Source organism: Gymnogyps californianus, chromosome 15 (genome assembly GCF_018139145.2).
Source record: "Gymnogyps californianus isolate 813 chromosome 15, ASM1813914v2, whole genome shotgun sequence".
In the NCBI taxonomy this organism is placed as follows: domain Eukaryota; kingdom Metazoa; phylum Chordata; class Aves; order Accipitriformes; family Cathartidae; genus Gymnogyps; species Gymnogyps californianus.
This window is the reverse complement of record NC_059485.1, coordinates 6,881,772-6,908,690: the sequence shown is the minus strand read 5'-3', so window position 1 is coordinate 6,908,690 and position 26,919 is coordinate 6,881,772. Positions and strand designations below refer to the sequence as shown.

Here is a 26,919-nt window from a genome sequence, read left to right as displayed (position 1 = left end):
CCTCTTGTTCGTGATCGCTTCTGCTTTGTTGTCATCCCCCAAGGTTGCAGAGGGTGTGGGCGGCTCTTGGGGAGCTGTCGCCCAGGCACGCGGGCTCTTGCAGGACCCTGCCCTGGCATGGTGCATGACTCAGTACACCCGGAGTGCCAAAGCTGCTGCTTTGTGCTCCTCCTGGCTGGCACCCCCTCTGCAATAGCTACCCGGGCAGCCTCTGCCCGCCGGCCTCCGCCTGGCCAGCTGCAGAGCCTGCTCCTGGCTCCTCCCAGGTGACGAAAATCCAGGATCTCTTTCCCGATCGAGGCAGAAGGATTGCCTGGAGGGGACGGTTTCTCCTAAAGGATTGCATGCATCTGCTCATAAACAGGAGGCAGGACAGCCGGGAAAGAGTCATCGCCAAACTCAGAGATGGACATCCAGGCACACAGTCCTCTGGACAGTAAACTGCAAAATAGTGGCTGAAGTGGTTTCAGGGGCATTTTGGGATTGCCGGTAGAGAATTTTGGGGACAAAGATCAATAACAGTGTCAGCAATGAAAACACTGTGTTGCTCAAGGAGGTGATTTTACTGGGGTGGCAGGAAAACAAAGAGAATCAGAGCTGTCACCTGTAAGTAGACCTACTCCCGTCTGCACATGCATCCTGAATTAGCACATCTTCATGCCACCACCGTTCCAACTCCTCCCTGGTCAGCCTTGTCTTCCCTGAGGACTTCCTTGCCAGCTGCCCCCTGGGCCATGCATTATTGTGGGCTTTCCCTCCTGCCTCCTGCTTCCTCCATTGCACCACCAGTGGTCCAGCTGAGCCCTGTGACCTGGCACTGTGTCAGCAATCCGGCACGGGTCCTGTCCTTTAATTCTGCCCCTGAAATCATGTAGACCACAACACGCCCATAACACAGATTTTCACTGAAAAACAAACACCTTGCACCAGTGTTGTAGATGAAATAGGAGCTCCAGATTAAGATAATCCATGTTTCAGAATAAAATAGGGTGCTTTATTTGGCAAGAAAAAAAAGTACATCTGGTCTAAATGGAAGTAAACAAGACCTCAGAGTCCTTTTCTCTGTGTAAAGCCACTTCCCCAGAAGGTGTGTTCAGGCAATGACAGAAGGACTATAAAGAGACCCCAAGGTGCTCATACCCACACTTTGATTTAGACATGGCCATACAGAGTTTGCTGCAGTACGTGGGCTCTAGCTCGCTGCTCTATCTGACAGCAGGGCTGGTCGCTCTCCTTTACTTTCTTACCAGCTTGAAGAAGTCGGTTTGCAGTTTGCCTCCTGGGCCACGACCTCTTCCTCTGATCGGAAACTTGAATGTGGTGGACCTGAAAAAGCCGTTCCAGTCGCTGACGGAGGTAGGGTCTGAACGAGCAGGCAGGAGGAAAACGTGCAATTCCTGAAGCGAGAAATGCAACTAGGGAAATGGAGATGTGATTGTGTTTGCATTGTGTGGAGGGCAGCAATGAGATATTTGGCGTATAGGCAGGCTGGCAGAGTGACTTTACCTTCAGAGGTATACACACACATACGTGTATTTATATATATAAATATAATAGATACATTCCTTCCTTTATACATACACAAGCGCAGACCCCCAGCCCTTGCAATCAGCTCCATATTGTTGGTATTTCGAGCCCCTCAGAGGCTGCAGGTAGAAGACTCGTGTTGGGCCAGTCTGCTGACAGATCAGGACTAGTTGCCATCAAGACATGTCTCACTGCAGACAGACCTCTCCCACTGAAGGTAGGTAGGAAGGAAGGAAGGGTATCATCATCCCCACGGCAGAGGAAATGGGGCCATATGCACATTTATTTCCAAAGCTAATTATATCCCTGCAATGCAAAGCTCACCTCTGCCTCCCCAATCCTTCCCATGAACACACACACTGGCCAGGGTTATTTAAGACTTGATGCATGGCTTTTATATGTCTAGGTAAACAAATTGTTTTTTCTTATGCAGCTCCACGGATACTTTTATTTCTAAAAGAGAAAAAAAAGACTTAAATATTATAAAGCCAGATGCAATGTTTGTTTCAGAAAGTGTCTGTTGTGTTCCCATAGGGAGGTGGGGACAAGTCAACGTGAATTCAGATTTCTTCTGGTTGCTGCAGAGATGGTTGAGGTGCCGTGAGTGACCTGTTACATACCCTGTGTGTGTGCTTACTGGACACTACGATGGGGGAAACCAGTCCCAGTGCACTTCAGCCACGCAAAGAGCCGCAGTGAGGGGGCAGTGCAGACACTGAAATTCTCCAGTTAGTTGTAGAAGAAAGGGCATCCTGGGCTGCAAAAGTACAGAATTCCTATAGCAGTCAGGCAGTGTTCATCTGCCTTGATTTACGGTGCAGAGGATTGTGCAGAGCACAGTTTTGATGGGCTTCTGGTCCTGAGCTCCCATCTGATCGCAGGTATGTTTGAGGGTGCTGGTATGGAAGAGCAACTGGTTTTGGCGGTACTGGGGCATTTTATGATACAAATGTCACGCGAAGGCACCAGACTCATTTCCTGTAATCTGCCAAGCAGCCTTCTTTAGGCTTCCAGGCCTGCCACATCCAATACTTGTGTTGCTGAGAAAAAAACAGGTTGATTTCAAGAAGTACTAATGCAAAGAAATGACCAAAGGAAGGCTAGGAGGCGGCTCTGATTCCCTGCCCCTGGCTCTGCCACACACTCTGTGAGCTGCCAGGGATGAAAGAACCAGTGTTAATGTTATCTCCCAAGCCGTCAAACCGCTGTTTGATGAAAACAAATTCAATTTGTCTGGTGTAATAACAGGAGCTGCTTCTAATCTGAAATTCAATTTTCAGAATGTATCTAATGCATAGCAAATGGTAACCCAGTGTCGTGGTTTAACCCTAGCCAGCAACTAAGCACCACACAGCCGCTCGCTCACTCCCCCCACCCAGTGGGATGGGGGAGAGAATCAGAAAACAAACCACCTCGTGGGCTGAGATAAAGACAGTTTAATAGGACAGAAAGGAAGGAAAATAATGATAATGATAATGATAATAATATGACAATAATAATACTAAAAGAATTAGAATATACAAACCAAGTGATGCACAATGCAATTGCTCACCACTCGCCGACCGATGCCCAGTTAGTTCCCGAGCCACGATCCGCCCCCCCAGCCAACTCCTCCCAGTTTATATACCGGGGATGACGTCAGATGGTATGGAATATCCCTTTGGCCAGTTTGGGTCAGCTGTCCTGGCGGCGTCCCCTCCCAGCTTCTTGTGCCCCTCCAGCCTTCTTGCTGGCTGGGCACGAGAAGCTGAAAAATTCTTGACTTGGTATAAACACTCCTTAGCAACAGCTGAAAACATCAGTGTGTTACCAACATTATTTTCCTACTAAATCCAAAACACAGCACTATACCAGCTACTAGGAAGAAAATTACTCTGTCCCAGCTGAAACCAGGACACCCAGGCACATCAGAAACAAAAAGACATTTGGAGCGGATGGCTTGCAGTGTGTTTAAACGAAGTCTAAAATACTGAGTGAATGATTAGATTGTCAAAGCCACCCTTCTGTGCAACAGATGATTCATATTTAATTTGCTATAAAAGCCTAGAGCTCCTGTGACATTATCTACAAGAATATGCTTTCTAGTTGGATTCAAGTTTCTGGTGGCCAGCAAATAATTTTGCGATGACTGTAACACTACCCACCTTGCCATAATTAGAGGCAAGTGCTGTCCTGAAAGAAAGAGTTACTGTCTAGCTTTGTTTTTGTAGTGTTTGTGGCTTCAGCCTCAAAGATGTGTGCACGCCTCCTTGCCTCAGGTCAACAGCATTAAAATAAACAGGCCTGCCTGCTACAGCATTTTCTAACCAGCCTCCGAACCGTAGTATCACTACGCTGGCCTGTTACTGCAGAACACCACAGGAATGCAATGGCATTTTATTGACTTCTCTGATAGGAGCAGTGATAGCAGACACCTTGTTGTGCAAACAGGGTGCAAGCAGAGATGCTGGCAATGGATAGCTGCATTAGTTGCATTACAGCAGCACCTGGAGACTTCAGGCAAGGCTGGGAGGCTTCTTTTGGGCTAGAAACCACCGAGGGTGGCTAGCGCTAGTGTCTGGGGCCAGATCTGGGTTTGACTGAAAATATTGATTCACCTTGACAGCTCTCCAAGATATACGGCAACATCTTCACTGTGCATTTTGGACCCAGGAAAGCTGTGGTACTGGCTGGATACGAAACCATCAAGGATGCCCTTTTAAATCATGCTGCAGAATTTGGAGAGAGGGCAGAAATACCCATATTTAGGAAAATGACACAAGGAAATGGTAAGTGACCTTTTGGTTAGTTTTTGTAGTTTGTCCATGTTCATTGTATTCTTACAGCAGAGAGTATCATCCTCTTACAGATTGCGTTTTGTTTATATAACAGTGTATCGAGCAGCTTTGGTACCAGCATGTAAGAAGGCTTTACAAACATTTATTAACCACAGGTAACGTAAGGATGTTACACCTTTATTTTAGGCATAGCATTCAGCCATGGAGAGCTATGGAAAACTATGAGAAGATTCACCTTGTCCACACTGCGAGATTTCGGAATGGGAAAGAGAACTGTTGAGATCCGAATCCTGGAGGAAGTAAATTCTCTTATCAAATATTTTGAATCCCATCATGGTGAGCATCAAGACTTTCATCCAGAGACAGAAAACATGTATAGCAGAACAATAAAGATTAATGAAAGGTTAACTCTGAGTAACTCTGAGCAAATGGTATCTCATGGTTAAAGTTCAGCATACGCTGAAGTAGGTTATTAAACCGAGGCCTTAAAACATTGAAACCGAGTTCCCTGCCACGCATCCTGGGTGGTGAACGAGTTTTTTCTTTGGGAGCTCAGGACTATATTTCCATAGGAAACGAGAGTGAAACGAGCATAATCACATCGTCATTTGTTTTCATTGCTTGAAATACAGGGAAACCATTTGATACGAAGATGATACTCAACAATGCTGTATCCAATGTCATCTGCTCTATATTGTTTGGAGAGAGGTTTGAATATGATGATCCTCTACTTCTAACTTTGCTGAAGCTGATAAATGAAAATACTAAGCTGTTGGGCTCCCCTATGGTGCTGGTAAGAGCTTCATTTTATGTTTTAGCTTTTAGGTTTTGGGGGATATCTGGTTGCCTGTGTTTGTCCTCCTGGCCTCCCATATCTTCCTTCTTGAGAACAAGAACATTATCAGCCAGCCAGCCTGTACGGAACACATCTGCGGTTCTGTATCCACAACGCACAGATTCCCAGGCCCCTGCGCTTAGTCTGTGAAGTTTATTAGTAAAAGAAAAAAACCAAAGTCTTCACAAAAGGAACTGTTTTACCCTCTTTGAAGAGCAGAAGCACAATACGTCTCTCATATCAGAGATCGGCCCTGAAATGCTATCTCAAATATGCCTCCTTGTATTACACCTTCAGCAACTCTCTTAGTTCTGCCTCCCCTAGAACCAGGTTTGACAAACTTCTTTTTCTTTTATTTTGGCCACTGAAACTCAATCTTAGCAAACTAACAGCTGATATAAGCCCATTCCTTCCTGACACAAAGCTTCTGCTTTGATCGCCAGTGGAGTCGTCTTTCTGAGCCGCACGGAGGTCTGCGGCTGGCTGTAACTCCAGACTAGCTAAGCCCAGAAAGCACCACCGAGCACAGGCCAGAGCTACACACTGTGTACAGACACTCTCCCAGGACGAGGCACCAGCTAACGGCTAACGTCGGGTGTTTGTTTAATTGTCTGGCAGGGCAGCTAGTGGTCTCCTCGAAGACGTGCACACCTCTCATGGGATGATGGGGATGAGACCTCTCCTTTCTCCTGACAGCATGTATGTCCATATGACATTCTGCAATGCTGTGCTCAGTCCAGCTCCTAGGAACAGTGTAGTTGGGTTAGCTCAGTGCTGTGCCTGAACTAATTGGCTTGGAAAGCACCGTGTTGACACAGCAATATTGTCTGTCTGTGGAGGTGGCCAGCTCAAGTCCCTTCTGCTGCCATAGGATGTGACACACCTGAGGGCTTTCCCTGGAATAAGTACAATGCTCACATTCCCATCTTTCACATCTGAGACCCTCTGTCCCACCGCCTACACAGCTGGAAGCCCTGAAAGAACATTTAGCTGATGAGTCTCCCAAAAGTCATGGCAAGGACTCATGCAGAGGTATAACAGAGAGAACACTCTATTTCTGCAGCAATTCACAGCTGCCTGGACTGTACAAGCGAATGTGGGGGAATTACGGAAATGTCAGAGCATGGGACAAGGGACCCATGTGTGATTTGAGATACCAGTATGTGTTCAAAATGCCAATTAACAGTAAGACTTCTCTTGCTCCACAGTTATATAATTTCTACCCATCCCTTGGATTTCTCTCTGGAGCTTCCAAGACCGTGCTACAAAATGTCAGTGAACTGAACGCTTTTCTCCAGAAGTTCTTCCAGGAACACAAAGAAGAGTTTAATGAAAATAACTTAACAGGCTTTGTTGATGCCTTTCTGATGAAGCAACAACAGGTACTTTAAAGCTAAGTCTCATAGTCTTTCTATTCTCTTAGCTCTGGCTTATTATTAGGACTGACCATCTGTCAGGGACTGGGAGTGAGTGGAAACAGAAGAGCTGCAGTGAGCAGAATATATCAAAGCTCATACTCACAGTGAGCTGTGCTGTACTCACTCCATAGCTCCACTGAAACTGCTGGTTAAAGGGATCTAGTTGTCACAACGTCCTGCGTGGGTGAAATAAGCTACCACTCAGCACACATAAGGAGGAGATCATCCCAAACCTTCCGCAAGAATGGTACAGTGATAACCTTCATTGCAGTAACTAAATTCCAACTAACCTAATATCTGGACCTGGGGATTGCACATACGCTTGGGACCAGACAAATTCCATACAGCATAGGCCCTAATGCTAAAATACTAAAGTTTAGCGTTATTAAAATACATTGAGTTTCCCAGAGCATATAAAGATACAAAAAGCTAAAATGCAGATAAAAATGGTGGCAACACAGTCACATATAGGTATCACTTGCTGTAGAACTTATGGCCATTACCTGTATGTTTTGAAGGAGTCAAAGAAACCCCATACTATGTTCAACAATGCAAACCTGATGTTTTCAACCCTGGACCTCTTTGCCGCTGGGACTGAGACTACTTCTACGACTGTGCGCTGGGGTCTTCTTCTGATGATGAAATACCCAGAAATTCAGAGTAAGGCTGAGAAGTCCTCTTGTACGCTATACTGTTGCATGCTTAAGGCTTTGGTTGTGGAAGGGAGTGGAACTCATTCAGTGTTGTCTAGAGTAATTATTCTGAGTACTCTGAGAGAGATAACAGCCGTTGACTTTACAAAGGAATTCTATTCAGCTGGATTGCAATAAACCAGCCCAGCCAAGTGGGAGAGGCTAAGGGCCAGTCTACAGTTACAGTAGCTCCCCCATCGTTATTCTCCTGCAGGCTATGGGCTTACGTCACTAAAGGTCTCCTCAGGAGCTGATTCTGATCTGGTTTCTGTTGAAGGTTATGGGGTAACAAAGGTGTGTGATCAGAATTAGGCATGGGCTGTACTGTAGTGACTCTGTTCAAGCTCCCTTGGCTCAACAACAAACCTGAAAGAACCATGCCATGCCCTGACTTACCCACTTCTGCTCTTCCCAAATACCCCTCAAAGTTTTCCCTTTTCTTCATCTTGGCCAAACTGGAGGCCATTTCAGTTGCAAGATAAGAGTGTTATCAGCTTCTTAATCCTTTCCTCCCTCCAAGGAAAGATTCAGGAAGAAATGAACCATGTCATTGAACCAGGACAACTGCCTAGGTTGGAGGACCGGAAAAAAATGCCTTATACAGATGCAGTGATACATGAAATACAAAGGTTTGCCAATATTGTCCCAATGGGTGTATCACGATCAACTCCTACCGATGTGAATTTCCAAGGCTATGTGATTCCTAAGGTGAGCTTTGAGGCTAGCAGCTTACACTGCACAGCTTCCTTACAGTTTTATTTAAAGCAGACAAGAAGAAAAATATAAAAACCTAAAGACATCGTGATGCATGGTTTAATCTATGATGTGATCCTTTGTCTTGGATCCAGGATAGCTGTTATAAACATGCACTGGACTGTGGTCTGTTACAGCTGTTTGAATCCAGAATAACCAGAGAGTTTAATTAAATCACACTGGTTTGAATCTCTTATGCCAAACGTGGAACCTCTGCTTCAGCATCTTTCTTGAAAGATCTGACTCTGTCAGAAGGGAATGTTTTGCGGTCCAGAAAGAGAGCCGCAGCTACTGATAACAGGCAGAGCCACAGTGGGCCAGGAAAGCATCCCCCAGTTCCATTTGCCATGGCTCAGTCTTATTTGCCTCTTCACATTAGAAAAAAGAAAGCAGCCTGGCTCAACTAGGAAAGTGATCTACTCTAAAGAGCTGCAGTGAGTTTCTTTGATCCCTTTCAGGGTACAGAAGTTATTCCGCTGCTGACCTCTGCTCTGAATGACGAGTTACACTGGAAAACCCCGGATCAGTTCAACCCTTCCCACTTCCTGGATGCCGATGGGAACTTCATTAGGAAAGAGGCATTTATTCCATTCTCCATAGGTGAGAGGGGTAATGTGTGTACCACCTGGGGCTAGGCTAATGGCACAGTTCCCACTGATTCCAGGAAAGTATAGAAGTTGGGGACACGGGACACTGGACAAGGGATTTCTGGTGATTTGTCCTGTCCACCATTGCTGTAGGTAACCACCTCTTCCTTGGAAGATCTGGGAGACACTGATTTACCCATAGTCACTGAATGGTCTCACATACCTACAGGCTTCTGTGTGGTTTGAGACCAAGTCAATAGCACCTCTAATAAACAGAGAAAAGGAAGGAAAAATTTCCTGCCTCAGCAGCCTGCTCTTACGGACTGTACATACAGTTTAGAAGGTCTCAGACATCAACACTAAGAGTTACGGTGCTGACCATTTTCTTCTCTGCTGGTTGTTTTCAGGACGAAGGGCTTGCGTTGGAGAAGGACTAGCCAGAATGGAGCTGTTCCTCTTCTTTGCAGGCTTGCTCCGCAAATTTGTTTTCCAACCCGCTCCAGGAGTGGATAAGTCAGACCTAGATCTCACTGCTGATGTCGGCTTTACCTTGAACCCCATGCCTCACCTGGTTTGTGCCGTGCCCTATGAATGATCAAACGACATGGAGTTAGAGTAGTGAACACTTCAAGCTTGAAAGCCAGTCTAGTTACAGGGGAAAAAAGCTGTCTGTACCTGAGCTTTAGGGGAAGGAAGACACCGGGCACTGCTATTTTTCTCTCATTCATGCCATTCTTTCCAACAGCTCTTGCGGCATCTGTATAATGCAAACCCTTCAGACACCCCTGAGTACTGCTCTCAGAAACAGTGTGATTCATTCCTGGAACAGCACATCAGAGATGCAGTTTTCAGGGCTGTTTGAAAGAATGAAATGGCTTCAAGCCTCCTCTATAGATGTAACCCATCAGAGGCTCTCCTCTGAGAGCCTCCATGGGAAATTTCTCAGCCCAGAGTCCAAGCTCTATAGCAGAGCTGATTATCGATGGCCCAGCTGAAGACGACAGACACTTAATGGATCTAGAAATCTCCCCAGGGTGGTTGTTCAGCTGAGCCTTAGACTGAGCTTCCATTGTGTGATACAACCTGCCTTATCTTTATTACAGAGTCCCAGACACGAGGGTGTAACGTGGGCTGATGCCAAGAGCCAGGCACGGGACAGTTATCAGAAAACATCTAAGTGGTTTGGGAAGTGGGTTCATTCCAACTCACACTAGGCACTTTATGCCGAAGAGCCTATTTATGATGGGGCCAATCTAGCAGCTTTCTGCTTCTAAGAAAGGCATTACTACCACTCCCTCACCTCTCCTGGCTTCACGCTGGCTCTGGCACTTGTCTGATCCCTTATTGGGCCATCTTAGATCCCTAAACTGGCAGAAAATGACCAGCTACAGAAAGCGAAGAGTTTCTGAATCAGCGTGGCTAAAGCTGGACACAAGCCCGAGGCGGTGTGAGGGTGATGCAGCCTGGGGCTGGGCAGCAGGACTGCCATGCTCCCATCACAGAGTTGAGAGGGGCTCAGTCCTCTTCTCCGCTTGCACCTTAGGAGCCGTAGTTGCTTTCTAAATCCTCTCTACCCTCCAGAGAGACAGGATCCTTCAGTGGATGATTCTGCTGCCATAAGGTCTGAATTGCTCACTCTCTCCATTGACTGCAGGGTGAACCATCACCCACAGGCTCCTAATTCAAACTTCAGTCTCATGTATCAGGTGTGTTGGGATGAATAGGGACAATATTTTCCATTTAACTGAAAATGGGGCTTCAACTCTTTAGAAAATGTTGCTGTCTGTCTGCAGCTCTACACCAGAAACACAGCCCCTGGCATTTCAAGCTGTCTTTCTCTCCAGACATTCCTTGTGTCAGGGATAGGCAGCAAGGTCTCCAGGCAGACTAACAGATCAGCCTGCACTGCTGAGCAAATACCACTGCCACAGGCTCCCATGGAAGTTATATGTGCTCAGTACACAGCAGGAGCAGGGCCATCGCAATAAGAACTGCAAGCGAAATTTTGGTGCTTGCAAAAAGTGCTTTGGCCACTTATGTAGGAACCAAAGTTACGAATTCAGAGCTGGTAATGCTCCCATTCTGCCAGCAGAGATCCTGCATCACTGTCAAAGCTAATAGGATTTTCAATATAGTCACTGTGAAAATAGATGTAAAACTGGTAATAGAGTCTGGAAGGAGAAGCAGGTTAGACTTCGTTACCAAGTCGCTCACCTGTACCATTAACTTGTCGTATGGCGGTCTCTGTAGAAAGCTGGTGACACCCCAGAGACTGCGGCTGTCCTAGAGCAGCTGTTTGATTACTACAATTAATGATTTATTTCATGTAGCAGCCATTAGGAGTAGGAACAACTAGCTGTACCCGCAAGGCTACACCCATTGAGGGAAGTGTGATACGTGTGTGAAATCTAAATGGTGGTGCAGGTACAAGAGAGGAGGCTGCTTCATGTGCTGTGAAACGTTAGGGAGCAGTGAGTCACTGAAGATGCTTTTGTGCTGGTTTGGAGGCAGGAAAGGCAGGTTAGGATGAAAAGAAAAAAGGGAGAAAGGCGCTGTCATCTAAAGCTGATCTGTGCTGCAAATGGAAGGAAAGAAAGAAGGAAGAGAATATGAAGGGATGACAAAGTAGGGTGGTCTTTGGCCAAGACACCAACTCTTCACACTAGCTTTGGTTCACGCAACTAAAGGCAGCGCTCTAATGTTGTACTGTACCTTGTACTTGTGCTGGTAGTGCACTTGTATGTGCATTGTACTACGGGGCCAGCTCCAGCTTCTGGTCACATCTCAAGGAGTCTGCTTGACAAGCTATGTAACAAGAAAGCCTTTGCTGCTACACTTGCTTATGTTTGTTTTGCTGTTGCTCTATTTGCAGTCTAACTACTGCAAGCCTAACCTTATCTCCTACTTAATAAATAAATATTTTGCTCTGTTGCTGTTGATCTATCTGGTGTTGCAGGATGAAGTTGATTTTGGGTCAAACTGATAAACTTGGGCTGCACCACCTTTAATACACCCACACTAGAGAGGTGAGCACAGGGATCCCTGGGCAACGTGCAGCCAGGACATGTTTAGCAATGCAAGGAGTGAGCAATACTCACAGCCACAAACAGCTCAAAGGAAATAATTGAATTTCTAACTCCGGAAAATCACAACTGCTGTCTGAGACAGGACGTGGCTCTGGATGGCTCTCTGATGTGGTCTCTTACAGTGATTCCTGTGGCTCCTGCCCTTGCTTAAAAGGAACTCATCACAGTAAAAGCCAGCAGGAGTTATCTGAGGCTGCAGTCCTGGATGCACCGCCGGTCAAGAATGGGACTGGCAGGGAAGGCACAGAGATTTTGGGGGATTTAAGTTAATTTAAAGGATGCAGGGCTGGTGCTTTACCGGCTGGCTCTCCCCAGGCTGGCTAACTGGCAGCACAGTGGCTGCACTTCAGGGTCGGTGGATGATGCCCATGCTCCACGTCCTCACCAGCACCGCCTGGTTCACATGCTGTGGCAGGGGATTGCCACGTGGGCACGAGGGATGGAGGACAACCCGGCTGCGAGCACCCTGAGGGGCCCGGCTGCCCCAAGAATGCACCCGGAGCGGTGTCAGCGCCTGGCAGGTGTTTTGTGCTCGGCTCTGTGTGCTTAGGCAGGGGAGCACGTAGCAGCGGCTCCGGAGCAAAACACGTACCAGACACATTATTGAGACAGGAATTTCTTGTCATCGCAAGAGCTTTACTTACCTTTGTCATTTTAATGCATTGCACTCAGAGCCTGGTTTAAAAAAAACCAATCCACTCCCCCCTGGCTTTTCAGAGATAATTCAAGTCTCTTTCTGAAAGGCCTTTTTATGGTTTCAGCAGCTCCCAGGGCAAGGATGAAATACCAGGAAAGCAGCAGCAACACGTAACTTTTTCACTGCAGGGTGCTGCCGGTCAAACAAAACCCTGCAGGAACAAACATTTTGCACAGGGCGCAGAGCATGTGCCATCACAAGTTCTCATCGCAGTGCCCACATTCTGCACCCTGTGCCAGCCCTGATCCTTCTTGCCTGTCTTTACAGCCCCTCTGCCTCCTCACTCACTTGAGCAGGCAGGGTTGAGTCATCCTAGGCATGCTCTGGAGGAAACCGTTGCCTCCAGCCCATTTCTTGGAAACTAATTAAAAAAAAAATCCCAGAAATGTTGCAACACACTTGCTTCTTCTGCTTCTGGGCAGCTGTTGTGCTGTAACATCTCCACACCACCCAGGCAGCTCCAGCGTGCAACCAAGCAGCCGTTTGCTCTGGGACCGTGCTAACCATAGCTAAGCCCCACTTCAGATTAGGTCCACTTCCTTCCCTCCCTTCTTTGCATTTGCAAGGCTGAGGACTCATATTTGCTGAATAATGGCCTTTATATGATCTAACCTTTGGATAAATGTACCTTTAGCCTTGTGCTTCCTGATCATGTAAGACGGCTCTTTCTTCCCTGAATAATCTTATTCCATTGGCTGTTTATTCCCAGTATCCTCTTGAAAACCACTATTCAACCAGGTAGATCTCAATTCTTTCTGTACAAGATTTAAACCTTTACGAGGAATGCAAGCTCCAGGTGTTTAGTACCTTTGACTTAAAATAATTCCACTCTCCTGTCTTGTTCCTCTTCTGAAGCCTGCTGGCTCAGCTGGCTTCATTAACTTCTTCCCTCTATCTCTTAGAAGCCGCTCTTGCAAAATGAAGAATCCTCCCAGAAGTTTCAAATCTAATTTTGTCTTTCCATTCCACTCATGAATCCACTCATGATCACTTGATCCAAGCTAATTTTCCATGGCTAGCTATTACATGTCCTCTACTTCAGACACAAAGTCTGAAATCACATCCCTTCTGGGCAGTTCAGAGCCAACTTTATGAAGAAGTTTATGGGCTACAGCCCCCAGGGATACGTGGGCTTTACCATTATTAACAACCTTTGATCTCCACTCGACATCAAGAAAGCTAAAGTCTCCCATAACAATACTATTTTTCTCTCTAGTAACACGGAGATCTCAAACCTTACCCAAATCTGAATCTGGAGGTTTCTAATAGGATTTGAAGAAACCTTTTTATTTCCCTGTGTCAGTGGAGTGTTTGGAGGGTCATAGTACTGCTAATAAAGGACCTTGGGGTCTCAGGGGGAGGAGGAGGTTGTAGAGGAATGCCAAGCACCTTTTCCCATGTATATGTTCTTGCACACACATGCATGGGTTTGTAATTTGAAACTCTTTACTTCTGGACAGGCTTTGCAAACTGCTTAGACCACATTCTCTGAGGTGTTTAAAGAGGGTGGAGTATGCAGTATTTATTTAGGTACTCTACAAACCTTAATAAGAATCGAGTGCTTGTAGCAATCGCAGAGAGCAAACAGAAAGCCAGCTGGCAGAAACTGAACAGTGCCACTGCACTTTTATTGCTTCTAACCCCCCAAAAACAGATTATTACTAAAAAAATGTCTTTTTTAATTTCATTTATCTTCGATCCTGCATTAATTTGTCTGCTGTGTGCAGCAGTATTATTAGCTGTACTCTATTTTTCAACTGGCTATAAAAATTCAGCTTTTAAATTTCCTCCTGGTCCAACTCCTCTTCCGATCATTGGTAACCTGCACTTGGTGGATCTTAGAAGGCAAGATAAATCACTAATGAAGGTAGGACAAAAACCCCCAAACCCAGACCCTCATAGATTTTAAAGCTGCCTGGGATATATCAGTGAGAACTTTTTGTCTTTTTTAATTCAAACTAAATTGTAAAGGTGTGAAAATTGCTTTATAATATTTTTCTGGGCTTCTTCTAGCCAATGTCTGTGTTGATGCAATGTCATTTATGAGCGATCAACCATTAAAAAAAGACCTCTGGGTAATATGGGATTTCTTCATGTAATTGTGATGATGTACATGAAGTATATAATGCTTGTGGGACTTGAAATATTAATTTGACAGCTCGGACACCCAGAAAGCTTTTAAAGCATTGGGACATAACTAACATGAAATGAAATTGCTTCCCTCCTCTCTGCCTTGGAGAACTGGCAAGGGGAATTCCACGACGCAGTGACTTCAAAACTGCTTCAGAGAGGGCCAAATCCAGATGCCCCACTGCAAAATCCACTTCCCTCTTGATGAATTGGAGACCCATTAAAATCCAGATGGCAGTACAAGAGAGGGATGGAAAAGTTGCGCTAAGGAACCAGAATGAATAGCCTGTAAGCTCTTCTCTTAACCTGTAATTAAGACAACTTACCCCACTTATGGTGGTAAACTGTTCTTCGGTGCAAGATGAGGCTGGCACAGCCCAGGGTGTTTATGTCAGGCTGCTGAGTGCTCCCCCCTTGCTTTAGCAGACAGCACCCTTGGGGATCGACCTGCGCCAGGGTCAGGGAGAGAGTGAGCAAACAGACAGCAGCGGTTCATGACCAGGTGTCGACACGGCTCCCGTAACATCGGTGCTCAGCAAACACCGGCAGTTCTCTGGGAGTTCGAGCAGTGGGTTAGCACTGCCAAGGGGTGAGGCTCCCAGCACCTGGTGGTGTTATGGGCAATGTCAGGGTTGGGGTCAGTTTACCCAGCGGGGCTGGGCAGACGTTGCTGCAGTCTCTGAACGGCAGTTTGGAATTACCTCCGCGTGCTCTCATCACCTGCTAGGCTATATTTGGCATTGCCTAGATTTGCCTTTACTTTCGGATTACTCCACAGGGGTTATCCCTCCGTCTCACCCCACAGAGAGCAAAAAACGGTGATTGCATTGAGCAGCAGGCACCCTGATGGGGTGCTCTCCTCTCCCCTGTGAAAGCTGCTGGCAGACCCGGCGCGGGCTGAGCCTGCACGCATACACTGTGTGTTTGCTTAGGCAGCAGATTTGGACTGTGGCTTCCCATCACCTTGCACCACCCCAGCCCAAACTCTTCTCGGCAGTCCCCGAGTGCTGTTTTCAAGCTGCCGAGGAGCAAGATGCAGCCGCAGCGATGGGGCGGAGGTAGGCAGGAGTAGTCAGCCTCCCACAGTCCCCAATGCAGCGCCAAGGAGATATACGGGCAGCGGTTGGGGGGGGCATGACAGTCTCACCCTTGTAAAACGCAGGCATGTAGCAGCAGGCACACACACGACGGTCCTTACGGAGCGTGGATTCCCCCGTCAGCCTGCCTCGCTCTGCTGCAGACCCCTTGCCTTGGCAAAGAGAAGCGGGGATCTGCGCACAGCACAGCGGCTCCGGGGGCACACGTAGGACATGCCAGTGGGACCGGATGCTCGTGGAGGGATTTTCAACCCCCTGAGGCACTGTGTTGCCTTTGAAAATCGTCCGGCAAGGCACAGCTTTGGCGGGGAGCTGCGGAGAATTTGTCCTGGGGCATGTGGCAGTGAAAGAGCCTCCCTGTGTTATGGCAAAGATACATCCAGAGCCTTCTCTGTGCAAAATGAGCATCACTTTGTGTACAAGCATGGGGACAGCCAGCAGTTCAGGCAGCCTCCTGGTCCTGCCGTGGGTTTCCCTGCTGTGCCCAGCTAAGCTATAGGTACCAAAGCCAGGTCCGAGCAGAGGGGCATGGATTTGCAATTTGTGGTCTTACAGGGCAAACTAAATGCCTGGCATGGGGCAAACGGCTCCTCTGGTCTAGTAGCAGGGATGCAGGAGTGCTTTGGTACAAGAGGAGCATCGTACCAAAGCTTTCCTGTGCGACAGCATCATTATTTGCACTGAAATGTCTTCTCTGTTTTCGTCTTTCTCCGGTTTGCCAACATGTGTTGCCATTTGAGGTCTGGTCTTTAACTCTAGGCGTTTTTTTTTTATTATTATTTACTTTCTCCTTAACAGCAAAACCAGGTTAGTAATGCACTGATGGGGGTGGGGGTTCTTTCATTGCAAGAAGGCTAAAATCCATACGGATGCCAGCCAGGCATCTGTACAAAATGCCTCAGTTTTGACTGTGATGAGCTCCGGCTCACAGGCGCCGTTCTGCAGGTAGCGGCTCCACAGCCGTTCCCAGCAGGATGCCAGGACGTAACATGTCCTTTCAGAAAGCAACGGGCGCTTGCCCTGTGCATGCTCCCTCCCTTCCTGACCATCACAGCTCGCCTCTTTTTCAGCTTGCGGAAAAATACGGCCCCATCTTCACCCTCCACTTTGGGTTCCAGAAAGTTGTGGTCCTGACCGGGTACGAAGTTGTGCGGGAGGCGCTTGTGAACTACACAGAGGAGTTTGTAGACAGACCATCCATCCCAATATTTGACCAAATTCAGAACGGAAACGGTACTAGAGAAATGAGCGGGGGCGGGCGGGAGGGACGACACCGTCGCTTAGTGCCAGCCTAACTGTGCATCCCTGGAGCCCGGCTTTTAAACATCCCCCTTGGACCCTTCTGAAGCCAAGCTGACAGAAAACATTTGGCTTTCCTCACTTGTATGCAACGCCTCCTGGCTTTTCATCATTTTTGCTAATGCACTTGCGGCCGATCCATATCCTAAACGTTCGAGGGTGAGGAGTGGGATTTTTAAAGGCACTGTGGTAATTCTGGGGTTAATTTCCGTAAGATGTCAATGAGAGCAGCTCGCTGCCACCACCACATTTACAAACCTTCCCCACAGTTTCAGGGGACTTTGGACTAACTGGTTTGGCTGTTCGGAGCTGTAGGGTTTTTCCCTTTCTCCCGCTGCCACGTGCCACAATTTTGGACATCATCAATCCCCCACGCCTTGCCTCCCCACAAAGGCTCTTGGGTGGACCAACGTGAAACAGGTTCAGGCAGAAGCAATAGGCTGAGGCTGGAAATTCACCCCTACAAACAACCTCATAGTTTTTCCAAGGCAACTCTCCATCCCTGAGTATTTCAGAGGACTTTTTCCTTGTTTTTCCATCCTCTGCTTCAGCTGAGGCTTTAGCTTTGAGCATCCCAAAAGCAGCTTTATATGCTGGTCACAGGCTGAAGTTGGGATTACAATTAGAAATTAAATTACCCAGCCATAATATCAATAGATGAATTTATCGCTACATAAGGAAAAGGAATCGATGGGGACAAAGGCATTTTTCAGAGCTAATTTACATGTAAAATATCCTTGTGGGAGACTGTCAGTATTGCACTATAAGTCCTTTCACACTTACCTTCTCAGCCCAAGTCTGAGCCACTTAGAGGTGACCCAAAGCTGTAAATTCACAGGGACTGTTAAATAACAATGGTCACAAATTTTCCCATGAAACATTTTTTCTTCAGAAAATGCCAATTTGTTGACTCCAACGCTGTTTGCAGAAAAGGAATGATCCAGATGAAACCGCATGAATTAAAGAAAAATTAAAAATGAAGTTTAGACATTTGCTTTGACATTTTTAGAGCAAGAAGTTTTGCTTTCCAAATTAAAACTACACTGCTTTACAATAGTGTTTATTCTAGAAAAAGCAAACACATTTAAAAACCTTGCAGCCAAGATGAAGATGTGAAGTGCTGGAATCCAGCTTTTTGATTGACACAATCTGAGATATTCTTTGGATTATTGACACAATTTTTTCTTTCACTATTTCCAACACTCTGACGGGATGAAATACCCGTCCCTGCTTGGTGGTGTTAGTGATCATCAAAGCATGAGCTCAGTAACCTCCACAAAATGATGGTATTTTTGCCACTGCTGAAAATACAGTGTTGCTGGGAATCTTAATAAAACAGTTCAGCACTGACCAGGGTTGAGGAGACTGAATTATCCTATCCCACACAGATAGAATATCTTTATGGCTGGAACAGGACGAAGGGAGAAGCTGCAAAGATACAAGGTTGTTGCTTGAGGCCTTAGACTTGCAACCAAACAGGGTCAGAAAGGTTGCATGATTGACTTAGACCAACATCTCTACTCAGCTCTACAGCCAACCCATACTGGTCTGAAAGCCATACCTGCTTATCTTGCACTCAGGAGAGGGCTGGGGCAAACTGGGTTGGGTGGGAGCTTGTTTTTCCCAAACTACAGGCTCAGTGAGACTGGGAGAATGGAGCTGAAAGGATATGGATGGGGCACACAGAAATGGGAGACCCTTAGTCCCTAAAGCCATGGGAAACTGGGCAGCAGAAACACTTGTGGAGATCCCTCCTCATCCAGTCCCCTATTTTGTTTCGTGCGGTGGGGCTCCTCCGTGCATGAGCCCAGCGGCGATGTCTCATGGCCTCCCCAGGTTTGTTCTTCTCTATCGGGGAGCTGTGGAGAACAACTCGGAGATTCACCGTATCCAGCATGCGCAACCTCGGCATGGGGAAAAAAATTATAGAAGGGAGAATTTTTGAGGAGCTTCACTTCCTTATCGAGATGATCAAATCCTTCAAAGGTGAGCTGGAGACCATCATGGTGCTGTACAGCCTCATATGCGTCACTGCTGCTGCAACATCTCACTAACGTTTCCATCCTCCTCCCATTGCAGGGGAACCTTTTAACCTGACGTCCTTCAACTGTGCTCCAATCAACATCACCTTTGTCTTGCTGTTCGGGGACAGGTTTGACTACAAGGACCCAACATTTCTCACTCTCTTAAGACTCATAGATGAAGTTATGATTCTTCTGGGATCTCCATATTTGAATGTAAGTAACCTGTCCCACAGATTAACTTTTTTTTTTCACTGGTACATCACATTTGTGAACCACACAAACCACAGGATTTCATTCAGCAGTTTTCAAATGTTCAGAACCAGCCATTACACCTAAAATGTGAGTTCTCCACGTACCACCTTGGTCACAACAAATACGCTGCCAGATTCCCCTTTGCTACCCTCCTTTTGAACCATCCTACACATCTGTGTGGAGCTAAAATGAGAACTGAACTATGGTTATTTTAGCTCCACAGATTTTTTTTTTTTGTCTTTTTCAACATAATGGCACCACCTAGGCTTTCTTTGTCTTTGCTGCATTTTCTAAAAAGACACATTCAGTGTTGATGTCCAGGTGAGGGAGATTTCACAGACTGTGTTAAAAATGCTTCCTTGGAGAGTGCCAGGAAAACTTTGCTTATCTTTGAACCATCATACCCAGTCCTTCATAACTGGTGTTGGAAAAAACTAGTCTCATACTGATCTAAACTGGCTGGTGGCCTGGCACACTGGAGCCCCAACTCTGTTGAGGGGCTGACCAGGCTGTTACTGGTAGAGGATCTGTTCCCACAGAACAGCATAAATGCTTAAAATTAGGTAGTACTGAATAAAGGCTCAAAGGTTGCAAAGCCCTCCCTTACGACAATCTGCTGGGGAAGTCCCTGGGATGCTAAGATACTACTACTACAAGACAAAACTCAACTGATATGTCATGCCTTAGGAAGAAGCTGTTTCAGCATGCTGATATTTCTGCAGACTTAATGCTTCTCTTTTTTAATTCCTCGTTAGTATTTCAATTTCTACCCGTTCCTTGGATTTCTTTTCAAAACTCACAAGATTATGCTTGGGAAAATAGAAGATGTGCGCGTCATTTTAAGGCAATACATGAAGGCAAGCAGGGAAGATATCAATGAGAACAGCGTGAGGAGCTACATTGATGCACTGATATTCAAGCAACAAGAGGTATTTGCTTAGCTCTGTTGACTGTTTGCAGTGTCTCCTTTGGATTTGCTAACTAAAACAGTTGCTGAGTCTTGATTTCAGTCATGTCATGTAAACCTACTGAAATCCGTGCTGTTATTCTAGTGGTGTTGAAATCAGACGCCAGTCTCTTACAGTTGGTGTAATTTACTGCAGGGATTTTTCTATCAAAATTAAGATATGAAAGCCACTATCTCATCCACTCCTGAAATAGCAGCACTAATAATGTGAGATCAACTCCTTGTTCCTAGTAGAAAATGCATGAATTCACATGAAAGCCGACTCTGCCTTTCTTTTTATGACAACAAATCAATTAATCATCGATACTCTTGTTCCAAGATGAATGATACAGTTGAAGTACTTGAATGACAGATCATCAGTACAAGTCCTAGCCCTGCCCTGTATCTTACTTTAGTAGAGACTTGGCAGTTTTGCACATCAGTTAATTTAATTCAGCACAGAATATTTAGGCTCTGAGTTTTTGCCTTTCCAACTGGATCTGGGCCAACCTTAGGCACTAAGTATTCTACCCAGCTATGTGGAGGAAGGGTCAGTACAGTCCTAAAGCCCAGCAGCAATGGCCTGAAAGGTCATTTTGAACATTGTTGGGGATTCAAACCTGCCCTGGGGCAGGAGTCCCTCAGAGCTAGGATTAGCTGAATCTCCTTCTGTACAGGGGAGAGACCAGGCTCTTTCCAAACCTGTGAGGCTGAATCCATGAACACCATCTGGCCCTGGGCTTCAGCCTGCTTCTGGGTGGAGATGGATGCCAAACCAAAGCTCCACTCCAAACCTTCCATCTTTGGTGCTCCCATCTTTGGTGAATGCTGTGCATTCAAGATCAGGGCTATTTTATGACCCAGTTCACAAACACAAGACCATAGTCAACAGTGTCGTAGGCTATACAGTATTTCCCAAGCTTGCCAAATACTAAGACTGATGGTTTTAAGACCTTTCTTACCATTTGTGTTTTTCAAGGAGAAAAACAAGAAAGACAGCCTCTTCCATGATGACAACTTAATAGCATCCATACTCGACTTGGTCATGGCGGGAACAGAGACCATAGCCACAACGCTCCAGTGGGCCATCCTGCTGATGATGAAATACCCAGAGATTCAAAGTGAGCTCCTTTTACCTACACTCCATCCGTGGCATGGCTGATACGGGGAGGGGAGAGGCCTGGCCTCAGGTCCACAGAAACTCTCTTGCCTTAAGAGCTGAATCCCGTCTCTTTATTGTTATGAACTCCTGATGTAATTAGATGCTGATCAAAGTCACAACATAATAGTCCCTTTGCCTTGCTAGGAGAGAGAATGAGTGGAGATGGAAGTATGATGCTGGGGAAACAACCCATTCACATGCCTGAACTAGAAATAGAGCGGGGAAACCCAGGCTGGTGTTTTAAGAATCCTCTCCCTCCAGACCCTGGAAAAATATGTTTTTCCCAAAACCAAATCCGAGGAGGGAGTTGGCTTCCTTGCTGGGGCACATCCCCTTTGTTTGTTCCTTCCAGAAAAGGTGCAGGAGGAGATTGGGAGAACCCTCAAAGCTGGAAGCTGGGCCACGTATGAGGATCGGAAGAACATGCCGTTTACAAATGCGGTGCTACACGAAGTGCAGAGGTTTATCACCCTCCTGCCCCACGTTCCCCGCTGCACTGCTGTTGACACCCACTTCAGGGGCTACTTCCTTCCCAAGGTAGGTAACTGCTTCATCCCAGGAACACACCACCCTCCTCATTTTTCCTAGTGCCATTAAAGACTGGTTTCTTTAGAACGAATTATGGGACTGAAGCCCAAAGTAAGCATCCAAAATCACCCCCAGAAGAGTTTCTTCCTCTCCAGTGACTATGTTGAGTCCAGAGAAACTGGTATTGTAGGACTTAATTCAGTCCCGCTCATGCTCAGGACTTCCTCACTCCACGAGTGACCCTGGTTTACCTCCTTGATGCCATCTGCACAGTGAAGTATCAGCCAGGGAATTTACAGGATCTGACCCTCTGCTTGAGGTTTTCACAGCATCTCGTGGGGTTTGGCTTCAATCCTTGGCACTGCTGGGAAAATCTCACTGACTTCTCTCTCTACCGGCTGATGGGATAAAACCCTCAGGGTCTCCACCTACCCCAGGTGGAGCAAATCTCCTGGGACACCGAAGACTCTGTCACAAAATGAACCAAAACAGAGCACTTTTGCTATCTTTTGTGCCTTCATGTACTTTTCTTCCAGGGTATAATTGTAATCCCGTCGCTCACCTCAGTGCTGCTGGATAAGACGCAATGGGAGACACCACATCAGTTCAACCCCAACCACTTCCTTGACGCTGAAGGGAATTTTGTAAAGAGAGAGGCTTTCCTGCCCTTCTCCACAGGTAACTAAAGGGCTGGTCCGCACAGAGCTGAGGCTATGGCAGGACCATTTTATTACAATATACACTAATGGGGTCTTTGTGGCTAAGTACTGCCTTTAACTTGGTCAATAAGCTACTGGGCTACTGAATGGAGTCAATTATTCTGCACTCAAGCAAATGGCTGCTCTCAGAGCACACCTCTCCCACCACTGACGGCGTTGGTTCCCAACGGTTCAACAGGAGAGAAGACAAAGAGATATATTGCATCCAAAAGAAGGTGGAAAAATGCCTCAAACCTGTCAGGAGTAGGTGGATAATCAGACAGGACTGGTAGGGCTGCCAGCACAGCTATGCACGGGGTTTCATGAGCTCTCCTGGAAGTGAGGGTACAATCCAGGGACCCTCAAGTCCTGTCTAAAGGCAAGTCCCACGTGTGAGTGGGTCTGATGGACAAGGCTCATCCACTGCCCACCAGAGCCAAGGAAGAGAGTCCCAATAAGCCTTGCACCTTGGCTGGGTATTACAGCCAGCAGAGACCAAATATGGGACAGAGTACACAAAACCATATTACTCCCATTGTGAAATCTTAAATCCAAGGCCCTGGATTGTTCCCAGAAATCACCTTGGACTGTGATTCTTCCAGTGGCATTTTTGAGAGCTGCCAAGGATTCCCAGCAAGACCTGTTCTTTTAGAGCAAGAAGCACAGCCTCGTGGTTAGGGGAGGTGATAGGACACTTGGCATCCTGACACTACCTCCAACTGTCATTTTGATCAAGTCACAAACTTTTTCTCTTATTTTTTTAATCTCGATTTCACCTGCAAAATACAATTAACATCCTCTCCCTGGAGGCTCATAAACCCAACCTCTCTGGGACTTAAACTAAGCTAATGGTAGGAACAGTTGTTAGATATCAGAAAGTCTTCCCTGAGCCATCCTAAAAGAAGAAATATCACTTCCACAGTGCCTTCCGGACAGCCATAAATGCTTCCGAAGGTTGCGTATTTCCAGAAATGCCTGCCCCCAGCCCATGCCCTCCATGGCTGCAGCAGCGTGCATTATGAGAGGGCACAGCTGGATGGAGTAGTCTTGCTGGGAGTTTAACAAATCCCAACACTGCAGGAGCCCGTAAGTGCTATAAAGGGAGATTTCCTGCAGAATCCTACAAATCCTCCCGCGTAACCTTACACTTTCCAGCTGTTCCTCTGAAAGGATGGCTTGAAGGGATTCCAGAACATGCTCCAACCACAGACCCTCAGCAGTGACTTTAGATGTTAAGAAGCCAGTCCTCGCTGTCCACCAAGTGCTTCAACTGTACAGGGACCATCATGAAAGGGCTGGGAATCTAGCACAAAGAGGGGGTAGGAAAGAAGAAATACAGTTTTTTTCTAAAAGTAGGATGTTAGGATAAATTCCACAGGAAAAGTGAATTTCAAACCATTTCACTTTGGGAAGGAGGTGGCATTTTTCTATCAGGCTGCTCTTCAAAGAGAAAGGGTTAAAGATGCTGAGAGGGTTGGAAGAGCTAGGGAGAAGAGAGAGTACGTCATAAATGCATAATAACTCTGTAACATGGCTGTGACTTGCTGCTGCAGGTAGCTGTGTGACAGGAGAGACCAGGCAGGCACACTGTGCCAGTGTGACTGGGACAGCTACCTTTAGCAACACGAGCTCCTCTACTCCAAAATGCTCTGGTGCGTTGCAAGGTTTCACTCCTGCTGCCATCACAACATCTCAGATGCTAATGTGTCCATGGTAAACATTCTGGTTTGATCTTTCCATCAAGTAAACACACTGCTTTCATCTGCAGGGCGAAGGAACTGCATTGGAGAAAGCCTCGCCAAGATGGAGCTGTTTGTCTTCTTTGTAGCGTTGCTTCAGACATTTACTTTTCAACCGCAGCCAGGAGTTTCAGAGTCTGACTTGGACCTTACCGTCCCCCAAACGACTTTCACATTAAGGCCGCAGCCTCAGGCAACCTGTGCTGTCCTGCGTGAATAACCACAGCCTTGCTGAAGAGCAACCCAACAAGTGGGGAAGCTGCTTAGACCCAATTTAGCTATGCTAGGACTTGCCATCCCCAAATCCTGCCACATCCCCCTCTTTCACATCCCCTTCCCACTGTCTCCATCCACTCCCACTCCACTGCTCTCCACCACTGCATCTGCCCCATAGGTTGCTGGCCCCCTCTTCGCTCCCATGCTGTGAGGAGGTGCCTATGATCAATTAGAAACCATGATGGTGATTGACAAACACACACTTCTTCTCAAGACAGACTGTGCATGGAGCTGATGGAGGGACCAAGGAGGCGGTCTGGTGAAGGGGATGCAGCCCATGAGTAGTAGGTGTGACACCCAGGCTCCCACGGCAAAGCAGTGAGGTTCATAACATCACAGAAATCTGCCTGAATCCTGAGGAAAGACACACCGCTGTTTGCTGGAAACCACAAAAATACACTGTGGGTCACATACTTGAACCATCCATAGGTACCTCCTGAACTTTTCCAAGCTCCCTAATTATCCATAGCTTCTAGCAAAATCCTACCAGGCTAGGCAGCCAAGTCAAACACTGAGAGTGAAAAAACAGATCGATTGATGTGATTTGAGGACAAAGTTATTTCTGCCTTGGAACAGTGTCCTGAAAGATGCCTCAGAGTCTGCAAACCTGTTTAGATAAGCAAGTGCTGCTACCACCAAGTTCAACACTGCTTCACAGTCTGAATGAAACAAGATCTACATTTCTAAGTTTGCAGTCTAAATCATAAGGCCACATGAGATTTGTACCAGCAACCGATCATGAAAGGCTAATGATACAGCAAAATAAACAAGACCTATTTCTAGTTTTATGCATCTCTGTCTTTCCTGACCTTGTTAAATAGGAGCAAACACTGTTCCTCTCTTCAGACCTCCTGGTTAATGTTAAGAGCCAACATCAACAGTCAATCTGGTATTTGGGATGGTCTGGCCATTGGAACCAGCCATGCAATTTCCCTGCAAATGATGTCTAATTTCACGGTGCTTGTATTGCACACACACATGCAAGAGAATTGGGATCAGGGATTAGGCGAGACCCAGGTTTGGTTGTTTTCCTTTCCTCTGTAGCTTTATCTGGCTGTTGTCCCTGTCTGTAGCACTCTTACCTGCCATCATATTCTGCAATCTTATTCCAGTTGATGTGTAGCTCAGGCAATTTTTCATCCATTTATCTGGCTGTGAATTACCACTTCTCCTTATGCATTTTCTTATCATGTACTTTATCGTATTGTTTGTTTCACCCTTCATGGGAACCCAATAAGTTTTAATCCCATGTCTTCATTACATTTCATATGCCTGCCACCCAACTTTGCATTACACAGAAATGCAAATGCCATGTAAGATTGATCCTGAGCCCAGAGTGACAACAAATATTATAATTTTACTTGTATCTCACGGGTGAGAGGTTCTGCATACCCTCATCCTAGTAAAAAAAAGTTCGACAGGAGACCCTCCATATCTGCAGAGTGGTTTCTCCAGGGCAAAGAGCTTTCCCTTTGTGCTCAGCTATGGGCTACTAGTCAGTCCCGGGGACAGCCTTGGTTTTTCACTTTTACGTTTTCAGCTCTTGCTTGCAGAGGCTGAATGAAAGGTTGCCACTACAGCTTCACTGATGCTGGTGCTGTCCCTCTGCTTAGTACCTTGGACCCTGAGCCTCTCACCTCTTGCCCTCCCAAAGCATCACCTGCTGGCAGCGTCACCCTTGCGGAGTGGTGGCAGCAGGATGGGGTCTTCTTCAGGGAAGGCGGGAAAAGACAGGTAAAGCAACTGAGGAGCAAGCCACATATCAACTCAATGAGGGAAGTCTCAGCCTTGCTGAAATAAAAAAAGACTTTTGCCTTTGGCTTCAGAGAGGCCAGGACTGTTCCTGCTGTAGCCCCGTCCAAAAGTAGTTATGAACTCAAAACGCAGATATGGCAATAATCTAGTGCTCCGGGGGACAAAACTGGGCTGGGTTCAAATCTGCACGAATTCACTGGTGGAACTCAGACCTGACCCCTTGCCATGGGCTCTCGAGTTCTTGGCTTCGAAGGGGAGAGATGGATCCCTTCCTACACGGCATAGCAGCCTTCAGAGCCTGCTCTTTTTGGACATCACCTTCTGCACTGGCACTCTCTGGCAGGCAGAGCAGAGCCTGCGGCAGTGCTGGCCGTGTACAGAGATTCAGCAGACCGCGCAATACCCGTGCCTCAACAAAAGCCATGAGCTACCAGGTGCAAACATCCAAGGAAAACAGATTTCTTTGATTCCTTTGAAAAGTGCATCCTACTTGTGCCTGTGTTAGCAGGTGGATGGAAGTGATCACTCCCCAGTACAATGAATTAGACAGCTGAATATATCTCCGCAAAAGAAAGTGCCTGCCTCCCATTTATTTGTTCAGCCAAACGATGGCAGAACATTGGTTATGACTCAGCTACATA

General features: G+C 46.6%; 2 protein-coding genes across 2 annotated transcripts; both read left to right on the top strand.

Annotated features, from left to right (window-relative positions):
* The first annotated feature begins 1,158 nt into the window (after positions 1–1,158).
* LOC127022257 (cytochrome P450 2K4-like) lies at positions 1,159–9,184 on the top strand. The gene is made up of 9 exons (XM_050905745.1): positions 1,159–1,356; positions 4,133–4,295; positions 4,491–4,640; positions 4,937–5,097; positions 6,348–6,521; positions 7,076–7,217; positions 7,770–7,957; positions 8,461–8,602; positions 8,997–9,184. The coding sequence occupies exons 1-9, from the start codon at positions 1,159–1,161 to the stop codon at positions 9,182–9,184; spliced, it is 1,506 nt and encodes a 501-aa protein (XP_050761702.1).
* Positions 9,185–14,041: 4,857 nt separating this feature from the next.
* Positions 14,042–24,467, top strand: LOC127022309 (cytochrome P450 2W1-like). The gene is made up of 9 exons (XM_050905825.1): positions 14,042–14,239; positions 16,670–16,832; positions 18,735–18,884; positions 18,978–19,135; positions 19,930–20,103; positions 21,100–21,241; positions 21,635–21,819; positions 22,347–22,488; positions 24,277–24,467. The coding sequence occupies exons 1-9, from the start codon at positions 14,042–14,044 to the stop codon at positions 24,465–24,467; spliced, it is 1,503 nt and encodes a 500-aa protein (XP_050761782.1).
* The last annotated feature ends 2,452 nt before the right edge of the window (positions 24,468–26,919 follow it).

What these genes read in the sequence shown, in the direction of transcription:
- LOC127022257 (XM_050905745.1), top strand. Translation starts at nt 1,159, where the DNA reads ATGGCCATACAGAGTTTGCTGCAGTACGTGGGCTCTAGCTCGCTGCTC. An exon ending in GAAAATGACACAAGGAAATG is followed by an intron (nt 4,296 to 4,490) that starts GTAAGTGACCTT and finishes CCTTTATTTTAG; the next exon opens with GCATAGCATTCAGCCATGGA. An exon ending in AAGGCTATGTGATTCCTAAG is followed by an intron (nt 7,958 to 8,460) that starts GTGAGCTTTGAG and finishes GATCCCTTTCAG; the next exon opens with GGTACAGAAGTTATTCCGCT.
- LOC127022309 (XM_050905825.1), top strand. Translation starts at nt 14,042, where the DNA reads ATGTCTTTTTTAATTTCATTTATCTTCGATCCTGCATTAATTTGTCTG. An exon ending in TGGGATCTCCATATTTGAAT is followed by an intron (nt 19,136 to 19,929) that starts GTAAGTAACCTG and finishes ATTCCTCGTTAG; the next exon opens with TATTTCAATTTCTACCCGTT. An exon ending in GAAATACCCAGAGATTCAAA is followed by an intron (nt 21,242 to 21,634) that starts GTGAGCTCCTTT and finishes TGTTCCTTCCAG; the next exon opens with AAAAGGTGCAGGAGGAGATT.